This window comes from Vulpes lagopus, chromosome 18, assembly GCF_018345385.1.
Source record: "Vulpes lagopus strain Blue_001 chromosome 18, ASM1834538v1, whole genome shotgun sequence".
Lineage (NCBI taxonomy): Eukaryota > Metazoa > Chordata > Mammalia > Carnivora > Canidae > Vulpes > Vulpes lagopus.
Genome location: NC_054841.1, coordinates 13,633,251 through 13,657,076, shown reverse-complemented (window position 1 = coordinate 13,657,076; position 23,826 = coordinate 13,633,251). Strand labels below are relative to the sequence as shown.

Here is a 23,826-nt window from a genome sequence, read left to right as displayed (position 1 = left end):
CACTAGAAATCGTCTCATCTCATGGGGATCACTTAGAAGTGGGCCCCTGGGGTCCAATTAGGCAACATAATAGTGGCTGCTGCTTTCAGAATCATTAGCTTCTTAATCCTCCCAGTGAGAGGTAAAAAAGTGTGAACATTCAAATTGGGCTCACGGATTTAAGTGGCTCACGCAAGGGCCCCGGGAGAATGGAAAGCTAATAACAGCTCCTGCGTGTGAGCTCTTACCACTTGACGGGTCCCTGCCTCTTGCAAGGCTGGCAGCAGCCCTGTGGGTGTGAGATATTGCCCCAACTTGTGGATGTGGAAACCAAGGCTTAGAGAGAGGAAGGGACAGGCACAAGGTCACATGGTTATCCTGCAGCAGCAGCAGCAAGATTGAATTAAGCCCGTGTGCTTTTTTGGGAAAGAACGTTAAGTGGACAGATTAGAGAGATTTGGGTTGTAGATCTGGCCCGCAGCAGGTGCTTGCATGCACAAATGAATGACCAAAGTATGCATACCCTTGCACAAGTTCCTTCACACAGTCACACACAAGCGTGCATTCACACACATAGACCTAGCTTTAGTTGCCTTATTTTAAAAATTGGATCTCATGCCTTGCTCATTTATATTGTGTTCTAGGCCCATTATGCATTTGAGTTTCGGACTTCTAGAATGGAGACTTATTTTTATGAACCTGGAATTGTGATGCTTTTTATTGATTTGCAGTTCTTTATTAGCCCATGGTCCAAACTCTCACCACTTAGAAGTATGGTTTCATGGCCTGGCATGTCAGCATCACCTGGACACTTTTTTTTTTCTTTGAAGATGTTATTTAAATTCAAAGTCATTAACATACAGGGTAGCATTAGTTTCAGGGATAGAGTTTAGTGATTCATCGGTTGAATGTAACACCCAGTGCTCATTACATCAAGTACTCTCCTTAATGCCCACCACCCAGTCAACCTCATCCCCCTACCCACATCCCCTCCAGCAACCCTCAGTGTGTTTCCTAGAGTTAAGAGTCTCTTATGGTTTGCCTCCCTATCTGTTCTCATCTTACTTTATTTTTCCTTCCGTTCCTTTATGTTCATTTGTTTTATTTCTTAAATTCCACACAGGAGTGAAATTATATGGTGTTTGTCATTCTCTGACTGACTTATTTCACTGAGCATAATACCCTCTCACTCCATCCACATCATTGCAAATGGCAAGATTTTATTCTTTTTGATGGCTGAGTAATATTCCAGTGTGTGGGGTGTGTGTGTGTGTGTGTGTGTGTGTGTGTGTGTGTGTACACCACCTCTTCTTTATCCATTCATTTATTGATAGACATCTGGGCTCCTTCCATAGTTTGACTATTGTGGACGTTGCTGCTATGAACACGGGTGCTGGTGCCCCTTTGAGTTGCTGTGTTTGTGTCCTTAGGATCAGTACCTACTAGTGCAGTTGCTGGGTCATAGGGCAGCTCTATTTGTGACTTTTTGAGGAACCTCCCTACTGTCTTCACCTGGGAGCTTTCTTGACCTGCAGGCCAGGAGTTTGCATTTTCAGAGGATCCCCAGAGTCCTGTGCAGGGTACACTGCTCTGTACCCTCTATGTTCTTCCTTTCCAACTTGTTGTAATTAGGTGCTTATTTGCATAATTCCCTGTTTGCTGTCCACCTTCCCCATTAAACAGGAGGTTCCTGACTGCTTTAGCTCACCGTTAGAACCCAGTTCCTAGTACCTGCCTGTTGCAGGTAGGCAATGAGTGAGTTAGTGAATGAATGAATGAGCTCATTTCAGAGGCTTCGGCCATCTATTTAGCTATTCCTTCTCCTTTTACCCATAGGAAGAGGAAGAGAAGACTTAGGGTTTGAAATTCAGAAATAAGAGGAGGAGTTTCTGTCTCCCCAGCACCATCCCCTTGAGAGTTAGCTGTCCCATTTTATGTGCCAGCAGCATCCTCAAGACACGTGGTGAGGCTCGAAGGATTGGCTACATCAGGTCGGGTCACTAGGGCTGCTTTCACCTCTAGCAACATGGATACAAATGATGCCTCCATTGACCTCAACCTTTTCTCTCGTGGCAAGTTCAGTGGCACTAACAAGGTTGAAAACAAGAAGCTGTGATCACCGTAAGTCCATCTCCATCTAGCAGGCTCCAGATCCCACCAGTGTGAGTGTGGGCAGCTGCTGCTTCTGTATATAGTGTTTCCAGCACCCTGAAGATGCTGGGAGCTCACTTGATGAGTGGAGTCCGAGGTCACCTGCCCCTTGTGCCGATGGCCCCATGTTGGTGCTGGGGTGACCGTGAGAAGTATGACCTCCCCCTAGATTGCCAACATGCTTGTACGCCCGCTGCTCCCACTGCCAGACTCTGTAACACTTCAGCATCAGACAGGGACTCGTGGCCACAGTCCACCCACTGTCTTCCCCTCTGGCAGGTTACGGTACCATCATCATGCTGCTGTCTAGAGCATCGTGCCTGCATGCAGTGGCACTGCCAGAGCTGTGGGCGGGATGGTTCCTGGGCTGCATGGAGAGCTTGATGGTCTGGCCTCCCGTATCTCCACCCTCAGTGGGTCTGTCTTGCTCTGACTTCCATCCAGAGAAAGTGGTCAGATACAATGGCATTGGGACGCCTGGGTGGCTCAGCAGTTGGATGCCTGCCTTCGGCCCAGGGTGTGATCTTGGAGTCCCAGGATCGAGTCCCATGTTGGGCTCCCTGCATGGAGCCTGCTTCTCTCTCTGCCTGCGTCTCTGCCTCTTTCTCTCTCATGAATAAATAAATAAATAATATATATATATATTTTTAAAGATACAATGGCATCTGAAAGAGGTGAAGTGGGCCTCTGGGGGGTCACCGAAAGGCATTCTGGGCTACCCTGAGGACCGTTGTTGCCTGCGACTTGAATAGCGACGTCACATTAGGGCTGGCATTGCCCACAGACCGCCCTGTCAGGCCCACTTCCAAATATGCAGATGATGTGTGCCTACAACTGCAAGCAGGCCTCCTGGTCCTTGTGACCTCCAAGGACATTAACCTTAGGCCACAGCAAGAGTAACCAGATGGAGAGAGAAGCTCTGCACTCCCAGCAAGCCCCTGCCCCACCTCTGCGCCCAAAGCACTGAGCATCGCCGTCCTTGACATGATCTCACCCAGGCCCCCTGAAAAATGGAAGCAGCTTGAGAGCCCCACTTGTCACAGGCCATCAGGATTCCCAATGAGATGTACACCATCCCCACCTGGGAAAAAAGGCAGAAAGGAGGGCGGCAGGTAGAGGATCATTCCGTATAATATGTGCTCATTTTCCAGGTTTTCATGCCCCCAGGTCTCTGGGATGAAAAGTTAAATACGCTACCAGTCCAAAAAGATCAGATCCTGTGTTTTTCAAAAGTCCTACAGTCTGCAGAAGGCACAGCTTTTACTGAAGACCCATCTCTCACTTGCACAGTCGTCCGGAGGGTTTGCTGGGGCGGGAAGGGGAGAGACTTGTAGGTTCGCACAGCAGGAGAGGGAGACCTGCCCACCTGGGGAAGGCGGGTTGTTCAGCAATTCAGCACAGAGGAGGCTGGAGTGAGGCAAACATGCAAATCACAGCGTGGAGGCTGGGGCAGAAAGACGCTTCACATTTACAGTTAATCCGAGCCCATAGGAATGTTTCCATAAGCTGCGATTTTTATGAATATTTACATATTTATTTAAGAAAACATATTCAAAATGTTTAATTCAGTAACTTATGTATTACTCAACACGCTCAGATCATGGGCTTTTTACCAATAATGACACTGGCTGCTTCAGAATGAGACAGCTCGTTCTCCAGTCCTGGGGGAGGATAAGGATGGGATGCTGGGAGGTCCTGCCGGCGGCAGCAGACCCTAACTCGGGGAGCCAGCGTTGAGTGAGCACCTACTGCGTGCCAGGGGCTTTCCTTGGCATTAGACCATGGCTGTTCTGGACACACTGTAAGAAATGTGTTTTCACACTGCTGTTCAACACACACGCACACATACACACACACGAGCCTGCACACACCCCACACAGCACATTCTCACATCTGTAGCTGGAACCAAAGTCTCACCCAAACCCTTCTTACTCTGGGCAATACATGCTGCTATCGTCCATTCGGTTTTATTGTCTGGCCCTAGCTGTTGCTCCCTGAATGGGTTTTGGGACTCCGACCCTTGACCCAGGGGTTTGGGACTCCAACAGAATTTGACTCAGCCAGGGAGGTGGTTCAGGGAACGGACTTGGGACACGCAGGGGCCCTTAGCCTTCTGCAGTTTCTTCATCTGTACTGTAGGGACGATGACATGGCCTGCCTGGTTGTGGGGACTGTGAGGTCATGCATATGAGCAGTTAGCACAGGGCCTGGCACATAGTGAGCGCCTACGTGGATGCTAGTTACTGTTGTTACCATGAGTGCCATCGTGGGCTGCAGTGCCCTGGTTGCCAGGAAAGCCTCTGCAGCCAGGCCACCTGAGTTCAGGTTGCAGATCTGCCCCTTATGACCCCTCTGGCCTTGGGTGAGTTACTTAAACTCTGTGCCTGCAGCTCTTCATCTGTAACCTGGAGATGTGAATAGAACCCACTCCTCGTGGGGTGATTTTGAGGATTAATAGTAACGAATCCAGGTAATAGAAGAGAGCTTGGCATGTAATAAGCACTGGGTAAATGAAGATGACATCATCATCTTCTCATTTAACTGGCATGGATTCTTGAGAGATCAATTCCCCACCCCCCCATTTCACAGGAGGGAACACTGAGGTCCAGAGACTCTAGGCAAGTGCCCAAAGTCTCATTGCTGCTGAGTAATGGAACTGGAACTGCAAGTTGGCATTCTGAGCCTCCAGCTCCGGAGCTGAGGGAGGCTTAGAGCTCCTGAGACCTTGGAGCATTTCTTAGGAGGCACAGGGAACCCCCCACCCCCCAGCCACATACCCCAGTGCCACCTAGGCACTGCCCAGGCAGTGTGAACCAGCAGGTTGGTGCAGTCAGGAGACATGTTCTCTAGTATCTGCCCAGGGCTCCACAGGGGGGACATTGATTGCACTGTTAAAGAGGACCTAGCACAATCCCCAGGGGACTGTCCATTTGTAAAATTAGCTTCTCGAAAACCTCTCTCCCAGTTTAATTCTATCACCTGTTTGTTGCCTCTTTCATCATTGTCTCCCCTGATGGATGAGTGTGCCCAGGGATGCACTTGAATCAGGAGCTCAGGCCCCTTCTGCCTTCCTGCTCCAACCCTAGCTGGAACCCAGGAGATGAGCCAAGATGTGTCTCCCCCTAGGTGCTGGGGCCAGCACCACCTGCACCCCATGGACCAAAACTGGGGAGAGAGAGGAGGAACATTGAGGTGATGTCATCAGAAGGGAAATGGACATCGGATAATCCAAACCCAATGGTGTCTGCCGTTCCTGGGTTCTTGGGATTGCCTTTGAGGCAGGGAAGGGAGCAGTTCTCCGTCCAGGAGTGGAAATGGCACCAGCCTGGGAGGCAGGAACCCTGGTTCAGGTCCCAGCGGGGCTGCTCTCTCGTTATATGAGCTTGCTCCAGTCTACTGTTTCTGTCCCTTTGGCCTCAGTGTCCCCATCTGTGCAAGGGGTGGCACATCTACTTTGATGTTTCAAGATGCTATAGTAGACTCCTTCCATGTGGTCCTTCAATCAGTACCTGGAGACAGAACTCCTCCAAAAAGGGTTTTCAAGAAGGAAAGTGCTAAGATGTGCCTTGGAGGAGCTTTTGTGATTTAGAAAGTCCCTGACAGCAATTCTCTACATTTCTTCCCACTCGGGCCAGCATCTGAAGGCCCAGCTACTGTGGATCATCACTCTGACAGCTAAAGCCCATCCAATTTTTCTTTTCCCTCCAGGCGTCACCACATCGGCCCCTCCGAGTGTGTCTCAGTTCTTCGCAAGGTGAGCACCCTGGCCCAGCTCCCCCTGGCTCTCTCCCTTCCTCCCCCTTTCGAGGCAGAGGCTCTAGGGCCAGAGTCCCTGGAAGGGGATCCCAGGGCCAGCACTTCCCAGCTGAGCCACCACCAGCCTGCGACTCCACCTGGCAGACCTCAGTCTCCCCAACCAGGAAAGGAGCTAGAACATGTAAAAGAGGCTTCAAGTGAAGCTGGGAGCAGTGTTGGATGTTGGCTCTGTTCTCCCCTCTCTTTGTTCATTTAATTAGTCTTTCCTTCTCTTTCCCTCCCCTTCCTCTCCTTTCCTGGCCCAACTCTTTGTCACTCCTTCCCGCCCTCCCTTTGTCCCTGCCTCCCTCTATTCCTTCCTCTCCCCTCTCCACTCTGCCTCTCCCCTCCCTCCCTGTCCTGCTCTCTCTGCCTCCCTCTTGCTTTCCCCCTCCCCTCCTCCCTGGTTTCATCCTCTCTTCCCACCCCAACACCCACCCAGCACTCCTTCAGGCCACATCCCTTGTGGGACCCTGAGACCCAAGGCCTGGAAATGGTTGAGGGGTGGTCCCTGCCCTCAGGGAGCTGCCCATCGAGTAGAGGAGACAAGCCAGTAAAGCCGAGACCCCCTCACGTGGGCAGCATCAGTGTCTGCCACAGGCGTGCAGGGGGTGGAGGGGGCTCCCTGGTGGCCACGGCTCACTCAGAGCCCTCTGAGCCCTCGGGAAGCTGCTGGCCTGCACCCCACAGCCTGGGAAGGCCTGCACTGGGCCTGGCCAGGTGGCCAAGGTGCCCTCAGTCCAGAGGGTCAGCTCCCTCAGATGTGGGCCTGCGCCTCCCTTGAAACCACTAGAGAAGGTCTTTAGAAGGAGCACACTTCCTCAGCCCTCCTTTCCCTGCACATGTTTCGGGGGTTGTTAGTAGCAACAGAGGTCTGTCAAATGTACCTAAACTTTTCTTCAAGCCTCAGAGTTGGGGACTTCCATGGTGTTCTCTAGGTTTTCACTATAGCCCTGCCCAGTTTTTTTTTTAAGAATATGTTTTTCTAATTTTTTTTTAAGATTATATTTATTTATTCATTCATGAGAAACAGGGAGAGAGAGAGAGAGAGGCAGGGACTCAGGCAGAGGGAGAAACAGGCTCCATGCAGGGAGCCTGACATGGGACTCGATCCGGGGTCTCCAGGATCACACTCTGGGCTGACCGTGGCGCTAAACCACTGAGCCACCAGGGCTGCCCAGCCCTGCCCAGTTTAATCTGCAGGGGAGGGGAGGGGGGGCATTCTGATGGGAAGATGGAAAACAGGAGTTGATGCCTGGAATTACCACCTTCTAGTTCCAAGGGCAGGTGTCACTTGGGAGCAGGTTCAGTTAAGGTGCTGTGCTCAGCGCTCATTCCTAACCCTGGGGATGCATCGTTGGGTGCTGGCCTGAGCGGGAACCCTGGTGGATGAAACCCTCCAGAACTGGTTCTGGCGCCTCTGGGTCCAATGAGTTTGTCACACACTCTGGAACAAGTTCCCCAACCCTCTCTCACCATAGTAGTCAAAAGAAAAGAAGGGCAGGAGAACATCTTTTCATAATTCCATAAAGTTTTGTGCCCATCTCACAACTGCCATGAGGCTTCTTAGGCAGGAGGAATCCTGGAAATGAACAGGTTTTAAACTAAAAAGATGTAACCAGAATGGGACCCATCTAGAATTGGGGATCTCATTAACATCTCGGCAGGCTCTCTAGTGAGAACAGCTACATACGGGCTGTCAGGCGCAGCTGGCCTCAGTGTCCAGGTGTGGGAGCTAACGGGAGACATGGCACAGTGATGTGGTGAAGGGCGCGGCCTATGCATCCTTGCTGCACTTTCAGTATGTTCCTTGGTCTCTGTCTGCCTCTGTTTTATCTATAAAATAGGAATAGGAATAGGAATTACCTCGAGGGGTTGTCATAGTTGTCATGAGGCTTAAATGAACCAATACACAGAAAGGAATTAGGATAGGACGGTGCCTGGCACGTAATACACACAAGAATTTTTAGCTGTTTTTATCACTAAAGGAGGGGGACTCTCTCGGGGCTGTTGTAGATGGTGTGTGATAGAGAAGTGGCTGCTACTCAGATCGGTTGCTAAAGTTGCACAGGAGTGCAGACCTAGGCTTGCTAACACTTCTGCCTTGTAGGTGTGTATGTGGGGGTGGGGGGAGAGGGGAGGGAGGAAGAGAAACCACCTGGTTTGAAAATAATAGTGATGAATTCAAATTAAAAAATCAATAGCTGCACTACCCAGAGAAATTATATCCATGAATCCATGGACCACCTGTGGCCCCTGGACCACCACCTTGTCCCCTTCCCGCTGGAACAACCCACCTTGACTTTAATTATGGCTGCCTGTAGGGCTGGATCCATCCCTGTCCTCTAAGTGAGAAGCAGCTTAGTTACAAGTGTGGTCTCTGGAGTCACAGTCCCGACTTCAAATTCCAGATCCCCTACTTTCTAGCTGTGCCTTGAGGTCTCTGAGCTTTAGTCTCCTCATCTCAAACATGAGAATTACAAGAAACCCTGCCCCAGAGAGTTGATGTGATCATCCGATGAGATACACTGCAGGTATTAGCCTGTGGGACACCATTCAAGCCTGTGGTGAGAACACAGTGATTGGAAGCACTCGTGGTATTACAGGTGTCTCAGTAAGTGGCCCTTTAAGTCCTCGGTCTTCATGGGACCTGTCATTCAGCATGGAGAACAGAATCCATTTGTGTCCTTGGGTTGCATGTTAATGGCATACACGCTACAGCTCATGTCAGCCCAAAAGGATTTTCCTGGAAAATCGGAAGTAGCTTCCAGTGTGAGTGAAAGTGGAATAATCAGACCTTGAGAAAGACCAAGAAAAGGACAGCTTCTGGGATCCAGGCAATAGAAGAAAATGAAAAGACAGGCTCTTCAGGGTATAGCTGGTGAAATGAACTATGCAGGCCAAGATTTAAATTCCCAGAGTGGAATCTGATGGGGTGATGTTCCATCATGAGCCCACAGCTTGGCTAAGAGCAGGGCCTCTTGATTGACAGCCCTGTCCAAGCTGCAGTCATTGGGAGGGTGTCTAAGTTAGGGTAGATAAAGTAGAGTAGGACGGAGAGGCTGCTGCTTTCAATGGCACAGACCACTGACCTCACACAACAAAGGCTTGTTTTTTACTCACTTCAAGTTCAGTGTGGATTGAATGAAACTCCCCAGGGCAGTTCTCCTCTCCAGGCTGATGCAGGACCTAGGAGATACCCACACTGTAGCTCTTCCATCTCCATCTTGGCAGTTGCTGCCAAAAGAGAAAGGCCAGAGGGTCACAGGGGATAGTTTTATTGGCCAGACCTGGGAGTAGCTTATACATTCTATGGAGCAGAATCCGATCACATGATGGAATCTGACTGCAAGGCAGATGAGAAATAAAATCTTCCAGCTGTCCAGGAGGAGGGAAATGAAATGGGATTGTATGAACACAGATGTTGTCTCTACCCTGGAAAGAGCAAATACCCAAAGGAAAATAAGGGGGAAGGGATGCCAGGCTGGGTGTGGAGATTTAATCTTCTCTTTTTCCATGCAGACCTTGCCCACGCGCCCTGCCCAGCCAGCCTGCCACAGCCATGGCAGCCTACGGCCAGACACAGTACAGCGCGGGGATCCAGCAGGCCGCCCCCTACACCACCTACCCTCCTCCAGCACAAGCCTATGGAATCCCTTCTTACAGTGAGTACCAGACCAAGCCCTGGCTTTCCCACTGGGGCTCCCAACATCATGGTCTTTCTTCTGCCCTGTTGCCTCAGTTAAATGCAAAATGGTAAATGCAGCCAGCCTAATTTTGGATTGGAAATAGAAATGACAGATACATTTGAGTATGGCTTTAGTTTGACAGACTATATCAGGCCTCTTTTGATTGCAAGAGTAAGAAATTTAACTCAATCTGGCGTAGGAAAAATGAAAACTTAATGACTCACATACTGAGAAATCTAAAGGTACAACTAACATCAGGTATGGCTGGATCCAGGTGCTCCAATGATGTCAGGAGCACTACATCCCACTCCAGGTTTGGATGTTGTCCTCTGAGTTGGCACTAGTCCCACACAGGCTCTTCCCATGTGGCAGCAAAGATGGTACCTATCACTCTGGGTTAGTTCCATTCACCTCAGCATGCCCAGGAAAAGGAGAGTGCATCTTTCCCAGTCGCCCCACCAGAATCCCTAGCGGCCCTCGTTGGCCCAGATTGGGTCATGTGACAAGGCTTCTGTCTAGGCAAGGACATGAAAGTGAGAGAAATAAGGAGGCTGAAGCATGTGGAGTGTATCTGAGGGAGAGATGGTTCTCTTAAAGGGAACTAATGGATGTTGGGAAGACAAAAACAGACCTATAGACTTTGACTGTGAGAACCTTCGTACTAAGAACCAGAGAGTCTATGAACCTGGTCCACCACCCACTGCTCACCTGCCCCTGTCTGTATTGGTCAGGCTTCTCCAAAAAAGCAGAACCAATGGATTGGAGCTATCTATATCGCTGCATCTATATTGAGAGACAGAGAGAGACAGAGAGAGAGAGAGGTGTATCATAGGAACTGGCTCATCCAATTCTGGAGGCTGAGAGGTTAAAAGATCTGTGGTCAGGAAGCTGGAGACCCAGGAAAGCCAATGGTATCATTCCTATTTGAGTCCAGAGGCCTGAGAACAAGAGGGCTGGTGGTATAAATTCTGGTCTAAAAGCAGGCAGGCCCACAACTCAAGAAGCCCTTCTTTCAGCTCCCAGTCTGAAGGCAGGAAAAGACCGATATCCCAGCTCAAGCACCCCTCTTACTCAGCCTTTTTGTTCTATTCAGGTCTTCAATTGATTAGGTGAGGCCCACTCACGTTAGGGAGGGCAGTCTGCTTTATTCAGTCTACAGGTTCAAATGCTAATCTCATTCAGAGACACTCTCACACAGATGTACCCAGAATAATATTTGATGAAATATCTGGGTACCTTGTGGCTCAGTGAGGATGACACATAAAATTAACCATCACACTGCCTATGGCTTTTTTTTTTTTAATTTTATTTATTTATTCATGAGAGGCACAGAGAGAGAGGCAGAGACCTAGGCAGAGGAGGAAGCAGGCTCAGGGAGCGTGATGTGGGACTTGATCCCGGGACCCCAGGATCATGACCTGAGCCAAAGGCAGACGCTCAACCACTGAGCCACCCGGGTACCCCTGCCTATGGCTTTTATTCATGTTGGTACTTCCCATCTTAATTGATGTATCAACCAAAAGCTCTTTTGGTAGCAAATGACAAAAGCCCAGTACTAATTAGCTTAAGGACATAAGGGTGTTTATAGCAAACATAGCTGAACAATCTTATGGTTCTAGCTTCAGGCAGGGCTAAATCCAGGTACTCAAGTGACAATATGAGGCATTAGTCTCTCTGCTTCCCTTTGGAAGGTTAAGCTTCAGTCTCAGACAGGCTCTCCCACTGTGGTGCCCAAGACAGCGCTAGCAGTTCCAAGTTGTAACTCCCCCCAAAAAGAGCTTCTCTCATCCAGGACTTCCTGGCCTATCCCAGGGATTCCTCCTACTGGACTCCCCTGGCCATCGCTGACCTAGACACTGGGGCAGAGAAGATAGAATGCTCTGGATGGCCACATTGGGCCTCACGTCCACCCTTGGAACCAGGAATCAGGTCAAGCTCACCCAAGAAAGAAAACCAACCTGAATATAAGGAAGGGGTGATCCCCAGAGGTGGAGGGGGCAGGTGGAAACCCCAGATGTCTAGTGGACAGAATGTGGGATTGGAAGGCAGGAGACTTCGTGTCCAGGCCCTGCTGCCTCTGACCTCCTCAAGCCACAGTTTCCTCAACTGTTGATTTAATGTCTTGTCTCCTCTTCCCAACCTCATGATGTAGCTTGAGTGCAGAGACCCAATCTTGTATATTTTTTCCCTCCCTCTTCCCCTTCTCTACCTCTCCTCTGCTCCTGTGTTCATTTATTCACTCATTCATCCCTTCATGCCTTCATGACATTGGGTCATGTGCTAGGCACACAGAGGTCAAAACAGAATGGGCCCTCTGCGGAGCTTACAAGTCTGGAACAAAGGTAATAAAGTGAAAGCCAATGGATAATGTGGATAGCTCTCTTAACCTACAAAATACACTTGACATTTTAAAAATTAACTGCCCATTTTAAAATGCTAACATAAAAAATTTATATTTCTGATGCCTTTAAAAGGAGAGATGATTGGGCAGCACTGGGCCTACAGTTTTTGTGTCGGGAATAGGTGGCTCTGAGTAGGGCTGACCCCATTAGCCTAAATTCGTCATGGTCCCCACCCAGCCCACATGACTCCTTTGGATTAACTGCCTGTCCCCAGAAGACATTAGAGTTTGCAATCCCAGCCTACAGGGAGAAAAAAAGTTTAAAGATTGAAAAATCTTTACGTGTTTCACACTATGATGCATGATACAAGGAAGAGAAGTAGGTCACGAGAAAGGATGGATGAAAGAAGACTTCCTCTAGGATCCAGCATCAGGGAGGCCTTTTAGATGAGGAGCTGATTCGGCTAAGAACTGAGACAGCATCCAGGCAGGGGACCACCCTTGGGAAGATCCCTGAGATGGGGAGGAATTTAGTGAGTCCAAGATGCCCAGTGGCCGAAGCATGGTGGGGGCTGGAGTAGGAGAGGTGGGCAGAGCCCTTGAGACCTGGGAAGGATTGGGGATTTTATTCCAAGTGAGATGGGAACTCACTGGCAAGTTCATAAGGGCTTATATGCTACAACCTGGGTTTTTTTAAAGATCACTCTGGTCACTGTGAGGAGCCTGGATCAGAGAGAAGCAAGAGGGAAACAGGCAGGCCAGTGGGAGCCTGAGGAAGTGAGTGGATGGGGTGATGGTGGAGGCCTGGGGCAGGGCAGTGCAGAGACTGAGGGAGACAGATGGGCGGGGTGCAATTCTAGAGGTAGGAGTGACAAGTCCCCTGTGGGGGGTGGGCAGCAGGCCAGGCATCGGTAATAGTCACCATTGTGGAGTCGCTGTCACCCTGAGTCCTCTGTACTGTGTCCTTACCAGAGAAGGTAAATAACTCTGCCAGGGTCGCCCAGCAGCCTGGCCCTGGAGTCCAAGCTCTTAACCACTGGACCCTGCTGCCCGAGGCTGCATCCCATAAATGCAAGGAGATTACTGATGACAGACCTCTGCCAACAGCTTTGGGCACCATTTCCAACCTTCTGTCCCTCCTGTGCTGGAAGACTCATGATATAATCACACCTAAGTTACCCCACCTGGCTGACAGCCAGGAAGAATGAAGCCGTATTATTTTTCAGTGTAAAAGAGAAAAGTCACCCTGTTCTCAAAGCATGGCAGGTGGTAAGAGCACATGTCCTGGCCTCACATGCCACCTCTGCCACTGGCTCGTCCTAACACACTGGGTGAGCCACCTCAGTTTCCTCACTCGTACAGCAGCAGGAATACCAAGTCTGGCCCCCTCATGGGTATTATGAAGATTAAATGACACTATTGATATCAGAGGTCAGATACCACTTTCTGCAAAGTTCCTGATGGTTCTTTCTGGCTTTGTGGTCCAGACGGTCCCTGTCACAGCTGTTCAGCTCTACCACTGTAGCGTGAAAGCAGCCAGACAATATGTACACTAATGGATGTGTCCGTGTTCCAATAAAACTTTATTGACACAGGTAGAGTCAGATTTGGTCCATGGACCATAATTTGTCAACCCTTGATCTGTGAAGGGCTTAGCTCACAGGGCCAGCTCAAGGAAGTGCTCAATCAGTGCAGTAGGGGCCAGGCTACCACACCCATCCAGAATGTTCATGTCACTGAATAATGACAGGTAAGATGAAAAGCCATGTTCCTCCACACGTGCCTATGCCCGAGCAAGCAGTGTTTGCTCATTGTCTGGACAAACCTTGTTGAATCTTGTTAGGAGACTTTTCTCGTTGCTGCTTGGCAAATGGCATTATTTACTTTTGTTGAAACAGCTTCAAGGAAATAACACATTTGAGCAAACTAGAGGGAAGGAGGTTGGGGTTGGGGTATGGAATGTGTTTTACCTCAGTTTATTATGCACTATTTAAGACATATGTAAAAGCATAAAGAATAATACTATAAAAATCCATGAACTTAAGACCATCAGCTTAAGAAATAAAAAACAAAAGCTTATCTTCCTTTCTACTCAGAGATAGCCACACTCCTGAATTTTATGTTTATCGTTCCTCAGCATTTATTTACATAGAATAGGGGGTCAGCAATTTTTTTCTGTGAAGAGCCTGAAAGTAAATATTTTCAGCTGTGCAGGCCCTACACGCTGTCACAACCACTCAACTGTTCCAGCATAGTGCAGAAGCAGCCATAGTACATAAATGAAAAGATGTGTCTGTTCAATAAAACTATATTTACAAAAAATAAGCAACAGGTCACATTTGGCCATGAACCTATGTAGAGTATGATTTTGCATGTTTTATAACTTTATATACATTGTTTCTTTAGTATCCATTCTTTTATTTTTGAGAGAGGGAGAGAGAGCACCCAGGGGCGGGGGTTGGGGAGCAGATAGGAGGGACAGAAGGAGAGAGAGAGAATCCCAAGCAGGCTCCATGCCCAGTGCAGAGCCCAACATGGGGCTTGATCCCATGACCCTGAGATCATGACCCAAGCCAAAATCAAGAGTTGGACACTCAACTGACTGAGCCACCCAGGTGCCCCTAGTATCCACTTCCTTTTTCTACCCAACCTGTCTGTGAAATTTGTCCCTGTTCATGCATGCTGCTATAGTTCATTCCCTTTCCCTGCTGTGTAATATTCCATTATTTGACTGTACCAAAACTCATTTATCTATATACCCAAAACTTAATCACTTAAAACCATACTCTGATATATTATTTCTGGTGCTTCTATGGGTTGACTGGATGGGCTTTCTGCTGGTCTCATGCAGTTGTATTTGGCTGACAGGTCAGCTGGCATGGCTGAGCCTCTCTCTCAACCTGACCTCTAATCCTGTCCTTGCTCACAGCATGCTGGTCTCTGGCTTCCAGGAGGGCAGATGTAGAAGCTTTAAAGCTGCTTGACACCTATGCTCTAAAACTCCTCATCACTTAGCCACTGCTAGCAGTCAAAACAAGTCACAAGGCCAGTGGAGATTCTAGAGGTGTGAAAATAGACTGTACCTCTTGACAAGAGGGCCTGCAAAATATTGTGATCATGTTTTTCAATCTCCCTGAGTATATCTGGATTTCTTAACAAAGAAATGGGAGTCTGCCGAAATAGGAAATGAATCTGCTGGCATCTGATGGTGCGTGATATTGGAAATTCCAGAACCAGGAGAAAAAACTCAATACTCTGAACATATAATAGACCTCCCATGTCTATCTTACAGAATCCTTTGACATCTTCCTGTGCCGCTCAAGAGAGAATAAGAATAGTGAACCAGCTTCGATGCTGCCTTTAAAATGCAAGGGTGGGCTTTCCTCCCAGATAAGTTTCTGGGGGGTAGAAAGCAGGGACTCTCCTCCTTCTTTTCCTTTGCTTCTCCAAGGTTTGGAAGCATTGTCTTCATTCACAAGACCGAATGGGTGAAAAGGAGGAACCACAGTTCTAAAACTGGCCCCAGAACTAGAAATGTTTTTTAGAGAGATATAAATGGAAACGGTATCAAGATACTATTTTATACCTGTAAGATAAGCAGAGTTTATTACATTTTCAATAAAAATACAATATGGGGGCTACTGATGATGGTTCAGGCCCCCTCCCTCAGTAGGGGCCTTCTCCAGTCTGTTCTCTGGGGAAGCATGTCAGACTTTGGCTGGAGGAGAGGCCACATTTGTAACTGTGGTCTTTGGAGAAACAGATTTCCCACACAGTAAGAGTGGAAAGTGTGTTAGGTGGCAGCCGCCTCTTTTCAGAGGAAGGATCATCCGTTTGATACATTCCCCCCAAAATTCCACTGGACATTAACCATATATAGCACTACTCTGGAGAGTAGGGGATTGTAAAGTCACTACCTTCAGAGCCAAGCAGGAAGCATGAAGCTGACTGCATGTGCAAAATATGAGCCCCTCTTTACCTGTCTTTCCCTTTCCTACTTTTGACAGTGTTCTGGGATGTAAAAACAAAAACAAAACACCCTAGTACAACCGCAATGAAAAAAATAGTACCTTAAAACCAACATTAATGTCTCAGAGACAGTACAGTATTTGTGGTGACCTGGAGAACCTATGGGGACAATCTGTCATCACATGGGAATGCAGACATGGTATTGCTAGACCATCTTGTTGCTCAACTGAAGCCATAAGTCCAGATTTTTTTTTAGTGAAATCTCCTGATTTTTAAACAAAAGCCACTCATTTCAGATTTTCCTTAAAAAATTTGCAGGCCAAGCAAACTATGTCTAACTTTGCCTGACAAGCCACCAGCTTGTAGCTCCTGGTTTAGAAGCTGATAAAATTATGTGCTGTCTTGACTCAGTAGCTCTTCTGCAGGTGATAAGGAAGCATCCTAATCATGTGTCCCCGGTGCTTCTTTTTCTTTTCCCAAGGCATCAAGACAGAAGACAGCTTGAACCATTCCCCCAGCCAGAGTGGATTCCTCAGCTACGGCTCCAGCTTCAGCACCCCACCCACTGGACAGAGCCCATACACCTACCAGATGCACGGTCAGTGTGGTGCTGCGGCCCCTTCCTGTCCACCTCTAAGGCACTGCCTAAGTTAGGTGTCCAGTCATTCATCCATTTCCTTGCCAGATTCATTGAGCACCTACTATGTGTCAGAATCTATCTCAGGGAGCTAAAGCGGCAGACAGAACAGAATAGATATGAAATCTGCTCCCATGGCAATTACATGGCAGGAGGGAGAAATTGATAATAAACAAGGCAACAAATAAACCATCTAATTTTGGAAGAGGTTGAGTGCCATGAAGCAAACAAGCACGGTGTTTGGGGGTAGAGAGTGATGGGCCATTGAAGGGTCAGGAATGGTGGGATATGGAATTGCGAATGGAGTCATCAGGGAGGACTCTGAAGAGATGACATTGGACAGAGACCCAAACAGTGAGGTGGAGACAGCCCTGTGCAGACCTGGAGGAAGAGTATTCCAGGCAGAGGGAACACCCCCGTGCAAAAGCTGTATGTGGGGAAATGTCTTGATTATGTTTGAGGCACAGAACGGAGACCAGCAAGGCTGGGGCAGGGGCCGGAGATGTGGGAGGAGAGAGTCTTAGAGAACAGAGCCAAATTATTCAGGGTCCTGAGGCTCTGGGTAGGAGCTGGCTTTGATTTAAGTGTGATGGAATAGGCAAGTCCATCGTAAACCCAGAGAAGTGCCAGCTGGTGGGAGTTTGGGGCAAACAGGTGAAGAAGCTATAATTCCAGGCAGGAGGTTCAGCGCTCGGCATCATTGTAGGATGGCCTCAGGGAAGAAAACTCCAGTATGTAGTTACTCTTGCCCCACATACCCTAAGCAACTGGCTTACTGGATTCTTCTGTGCCCACCTCCACTCTGTGGCCATCTTGGCCTCCTTCTGTTCTTCTACCCCTGGGAGTGTGTTGGGGCTGATGTATGGAATAGAGGGCTGGTGGCAGTAATCTGTTGGATCCTCCTCCTGGTACTTTTTCCCTTCACAAAAGCTGGTATAAACTGACCATCAAGGATCTGAAAAGTATAATAATGTGATAATGAAGGAGTAATGACAAGGCTGGGCTAAGGAGTGATTGTATTTTCCTTCCAAAAAAAAAAATATTCACAAGTATTACCACTTGATGTTTTTAAATTTTTTATTAAAGAATTAAGGAAAGAATAAAGATGGATATGAATGGCAGCCTTTCAAGGAAAAACATGGTGAAGGGAGAGCAAATGATCTTAGGAGTGTGTGTAGAGAAAGGGACTGATGAGCATTAATGCCCAGCTCTTGCAGTGGCTTCCACGTAAAGGCCTGCATCAGAGTTTGTTGACGACACCGTCAGCTAACACTGACTGAACACTCACCTCATGCCGCACAGTGTTGTGTGGATCATCTTATACAATCTTCATGGCGAAGTGTGGGTGCTGGTATCTTATAGGAGGGGAAATTGAGGCATAGAGGGAATGACTGATTTGCCCAACATCAAAGCAAGGAGTTTAGATTGTACTCCATGTGCCAAGAAACCGACCGTATTGAGCTTCTTAGGGATCTGGTGATACCCCATCCGCCAGTCTCACCCAAAGCCCATGCATGCTCTTCTCTGCTTCTCCTGTTACCTCTGGCTCCCCGCAGTGGCCTTTCTGACTCACACTGCAGGGTACAAGCTGCGGGGATCCATCTTCAAGTGGGAAGTGAATTATGGCACCAATCCTGATAATAAAGATTTGTGAAGACCCTGAAAGTGAGATTGCATTCGGATCACTCTCAAGCCAGTGTTTACTAGCTCTGTGAATAGAGATGGGACTTCCTGCCTCAGGACTTCTAAGGCTGTGGAGGTTGAACATACGCACAGTCCACCCTTCCCCATTCTGACATCCCCCCCCCCCCCGGCCTTGTAGAATAAGCGCGTTCAGTTATTTGGGAGTGGCTCTCCATCCATCATCCTTCCGCTGTGTATTATTGAGTACAAGTTCTATGCCTGGCACCCTTTGAGGCCATCAACAATCCCTCGTGGAGAGAGGCAGACAGTAATCAATTAATAAAGAAACAGATTATTACAGATTTGGACAGGGCAATGCGATGGGCAGTGAGGAGGGGAGTGGTGGTTGATATCACCCACATGGTTAGGGAGACCTGAGTGATGAAGAGGAGCCAGTCACGTGAGCAGCTGGAGGCTCTCCCAAAGGAGAATCATGAATCTGGAGGCAATGAGATTGAAAGCAAAGCGGGAACCACCCCCACCCCTGCCCAGACCAGTATGGATAGAGTACGTTATTTCTTCTCTGGTCCTTACAGCAGCCCCCTGAGAAGGGCACCATCACCTCTGCTTTACACATGACGGAAACGAGGCTCAGAGAGGGGAAGTGACCACCCAAGATCACAGAGCCAATAAATGTTCAGAGCTGGGATTCAGACGTGGGTTTCTAGAATTCCAGAACCTGTGCTGTTTCCTCTAAGTGCTATTTCCTGGACTCCTTCAGGACTCTGCATAGCATCCTAAGCTGTGTATACACCATAAACTGTTCCCTTTAATCCTCCCAATAGCCCTATGACATAAGTCCTATCATTATCCCCATCCTACAGATAGAGAAGCCAAGGCACAAATTGACAGAGTAACATGCCTAGGGTCACATGGCTGTGGCAGTGGGATTTGAAGCCAGGCGGTTGCACTCCAGAGCCCAGGCACACAACCCCCTACACCATCCTGCCCTCCTTCCTCACAGAACCACCTAGAAGACTATTCTCCATGGATGAACCTGGCCCACACTCTTCCTCCCCACTCAATCCCCACCAGCCCTTCACAAATCAAAAAACATCTACTGCTCTATTCCCACCCAACCATGGGAATAATCCAGGTTTTCTTATTGTCCTCATGGCCGAGAGGCCAGAAGGGCTGTGGCAACAGCTGGACTCTATCCCAATTAGCCACCTTCAGTCTGATGCTAATGGCCATAAACTTCTCTTGAGACAACCCAGGCATTTTGCAAGCCTGACATATTCTTCCCTAAGTATTTTTTTTTTCAAACACAAACACAGAACGCTCACACACCCTGCCCATGTGCTTCCTATTAACTTTTTTTCCAAGTTGTTCCAGAGGAGAAATCAACTCTCAAACTACTCCGTGTGTGTTTCAGAATGGAAGATGGTTTTTCAGACAAGGAAGGGAATGAAGAGGGGACCTGAAAACACTTAATAGAGTGAAATTGGTCCATGTTTAGAAACTGGGATGAGTCTTTTTTCCTCTCTAGGAATTAAAATCATAATTTCATAGAAGCAAAAAGAACCCAAGCAGGGATTATTTTACAGGTCATTTTACAGATGAGTAAACTGAGGCACCGCCAGAGTGGCTTGTGGAAGGTCACAGTGCAAGCATTAGATAAGCAGGGACACCTCCCCCTACATCCTCTACCTACTCTCATAAACTTCCAGAAACTTCTACGGGGTCATTGCCCCTTAAGGCCCTGCTTTGAGATCTGTATCTGCTTGGATAACACTGCCACTCCACCAAATGTACAATAAACGTAAAAGAGAAACATTCACAGAGCTCATTCAGCCTTTGCTTGGTTGTTTATTTTCCTTAAGTTCACCCAAGGGTTTTTATAACTGAAATGTATTTCTTCTGGGTTTGATTTTTTTGTTGTTTCTTTTCACTTCTCCGCTGAAACACTGCTATTCACAGAAATGTCCCCAAAGATTAAAAAGAAAAGAAGAAAACATTTTGAAAGTGTATTATAAGAATTTGCCAGAGCCACAGAGGGGTGGAGAACCCACACCTGGGCTGCAGTCAGGTTGTGTCCCACATACTCCATGAACTTGTAGGAGGCACTTGACTTGCCCCTGTGCCCATTTCCTCATTTGTGAACTGGCTTCCTAGCAAGAGAGATGACCTCACAGGTCTCTCAGGAGGCCTAAATGGAATGATTCCTGGGCACATCAGAGGAGGTCCATAAAGACTAGATGCTCTTTTTATTATTCTTATTTATTATTTTTTTTTTATTGACATAGGTGTTAAAAGCAGTAACCCTGAAGTCAGGCTAAGTGAACTCCCTGGTTCAACAGTGTACCAGCTTGTGGCATTGAGCCAGTTACTTTTTAGGATCTCGGGTTCTTACCCTATAAAATAGGATTCCAATAGTACTTCCACGTGGAGTGCTATGATATTTAAATGAGTTAATTAATGTACGTGAAGTCTTTAGAGCAGTGCCTGGCACAAAGTAGTTATTAGCTATTACAGTTGACTTTTGAACAACATGGGTTTGAACTATACTGGTCCTATACATTTTTTTTCGATAAATACAGGACAATCCTATAAATGTATTTTCTGTTCTCATGATTTTCTTAATAATATTTTCTTTTCTTAGCTTACTTTTTTATAAAAATACAGTTATGCAAATACAACAATGCAAAATATAGGTTAATTGTTAACAGTAAGACATTGTGGACTATGAGTAGTTCCCTTTTATCATTTTTTTTTCATCATGATAAGCATACTCTGTAATAGTTAAGTTCTTGGGGAGTCACAAGTTATAGGCGGAATTTCAACTACACTTGTTTTTGGCACCCCTAGCCCCCAGGTATTCAAGAGACAACTGTACCACTACCCTAATTTCAGGTCTGGTGGTCTGTGTTCTTCCCAAGCTCACCTGTATTTCCTGAACTCTCAGTTTTGACGAAGTAGTCCTAGTAAGAGAAAAGAGGAATACGAATTTGAGACTGTTGAGTCTTCCACAACAGCATAAACTCCTCTTCCGGTGAAATCTGCATTACAGATTTAAAATAGTAGGAGAGGGCTTTAAAATAGTAGGAGAGCTCTTCTGTCAGAATTCCTTTTATATTTACCAAAGGCCAGGGAACATTAATAGCGTTTATACCAAAGCTCAGAACCTAGCATGAGCCATTCAGGAACATGGGAAGCATGTGATTCATGGATGTGTTGGAAAATTAAAAGCCTAGCAAAAGGGGTTTGTAAGCCAGTGTACTCAGCCAGAGATTTTAGGGGCCAGTGTGTGTGGGATTTGTGAAGTCCAGCACAGTTTCTGACACCAGAAAGCTACGTGACTTTGGACAAGTCATTGAACATTTGAGTTGTGTATCTCACAATTCTGGTGCTCACAGATGCTCACTGAAAAAATAAAAAGGTTGAAAAAGTTGGTCAGCTGCATCAAATACATTTGATAAATAGTGAGCAGCACAGAGTTAAATAGATGTATTTGCTGCAGGACTTTTCAGATCCTTTGCAGCTTGTTACACCTTGTGGCTCTTCAGGAATGGAATTCAGTAGCTAGTTTTTCTGGGCGGATCTGAATAGGCACCTTCTCCACAAATGACTCCTCCATATTCAGCGGGAAGTCCTGGATGTGAGGGTCCTTGGAACCCTTTCTGTGTTAAAATTGTCTGAGTCTCTGATTTTTTAAAAAAATGGGCATGCAGGTATTTTATTTTTTATGTACTTTGTTTTTGCTGAGATATAATTCACATATCATAGAATTCATCCATTTAGAGTATACAATTCAGTACTTTTACTATATTCACAAGGTTGGGCAACTATCACTACTCCCTAATTCCACATTGTCGTTATGCCTCCTTTAGGGTTGCTGGACCCAAATCCAGTGTGGGAGTTGCACACACTTGGCAAGCAATTCTCGGACACCAACAAAGTACCCGAGAATTCAATTCAATTCTGCTACTGCCTACCTGGAGACAGCATCACATTCTACAGGTTTAAGGCTCAGCCCTGCAAGATTGCCCCACCCTCCCTTCAGATGCCAGGCATAAGTCCTTGTGACCAACTGACTATAGATTGGAGCTTCCAGTGACCCCACCCCCACCCCACTTAGGTTCAGTTAATTTGCTAGATTGGCTCACAGAAATCAGGGAACCACTTACTTACATTTAGCAGTTTATTAAAGGATATGGATAAATAGCCAGATGAATAGCTATGTAGGGCAAAGTACTAGACAAAGGAGCTTCTGTCCTCATGGGGCCTGGCTATGTGGCATATGGGAGCATTCTGGTTCCCCAAGCATGGAACCTCTCTGACAAAAACCAAAAAGCTGCTCTCTTGGGTTTTTATGGAGGCTTCATTATGTAGTAATGACTGGCTAAGTCCTTGGCCCTTGACTGATTCAACTTCCGGACCCCTGCGCTCCCCAGAGGTCATGGGTAGGACTGAAAGTTCCAGCCCTTTAATCACATGGGTGGTCCTTCTGTTGACCAGATCCCACCCTTGGGTAGGTCCAAAAGTCACCTCCATGAATAGCAAGGCACCCATTTCACCTTAATCACTCTGAAGCATTTTCAGAAACTGTGGATGAAGACCACATATATCTGAGAATTATATTTTGGTCGCCCGAATGATCAAATATACATTTCTTATAAATCATTATATCATAACCCCAGAATGAAAGCCCATGCACATTAGCCATCACTCCCTATTCCCCGCCCACCAACATATTTTCTTTTGTAACAAGGGAAAAAAGATACACTTAAAATTACTCTTCCTTTATATTATTTTTTGAGCAGTTTATGCATTTACCTAGTTTAAACATCTGTAGATATCTCTTCCATCCTTGTCTCACATCCACTCACTTTCCAAAGTCCCAGTGGTTAACCATTTATACTAGGTTTTTATGAATCCATCCAGAATTGGTTTTTTTGCAAGGATAAGCAAACACAAACACAGTAATTAGACTGCATGTTTATTTAACAAGAATTAGCTCATACGTGATTCATAAATAAGAAATGATGTCAATTCTATTTTCAGTGATACTTCTGAAGTTGCATTAGTTCGTTTGCTTTTCAGATTTTCTCCTCACTGGTTTTAAGCAATTTCATTTCTGATGCATTGGTGTCATTTTCTTCATGATTCTAGTGCTTTGGATTCTTTGAGATTCTTGATCTGCGAGTGCTTTTATCAAATTTGGAAACATTTTGGCATTATTTCTTCAAATATTTCCTCCCCACCATGTCTTCAAGTTCACTAACCTTTTCTTCTATAGTATCTGATCTACTGTGAATTATACTCAAGACATTTTTTTTTCATCTTCAGGTGTTTTGGGTCTATTTCTTTTTTTAACCTTCCATGCCTCTAGTTAACATGTCCAGTTTCTCTTGTGGCTCTTTGAACAGAGATAGTATAGTAACTGTCTTAAAGTGTTTGCTAGTTCTGCCATCTGTGTCATTTCTGAAGGTTTTTTTTTTCATTGATTTTTCTCCTTGTTATAGGTCATATTTCCTGCTAACTTTGCACACATGATAAGTTTTGATTATATGCCAGACATTGAGAATTTTACCTTGTTGGATGCTGGATATTTTTATATTTTTATGAATATTCTTGAGCTC

At 46.8% G+C, this 23,826-nt stretch overlaps 1 protein-coding gene across 3 annotated transcripts in view; it reads left to right on the top strand.

Annotated features, from left to right (window-relative positions):
• The window catches only part of EYA2 (EYA transcriptional coactivator and phosphatase 2), a 263,139-nt gene that overhangs the window by 90,150 nt on the left and 149,163 nt on the right, over positions 1 to 23,826 (top strand). For 2 of the 3 annotated variants that reach the window (XM_041733544.1, XM_041733542.1), the window contains 3 exons: positions 5,839 to 5,884; positions 9,448 to 9,590; positions 16,406 to 16,522. In XM_041733544.1, the coding sequence (XP_041589478.1) occupies positions 5,839 to 5,884; positions 9,448 to 9,590; positions 16,406 to 16,522 (306 nt within the window). The remainder of the gene's footprint in view (positions 1 to 5,838; positions 5,885 to 9,447; positions 9,591 to 16,405; positions 16,523 to 23,826) is intronic. The other variant, XM_041733545.1, reaches the window with a different exon arrangement.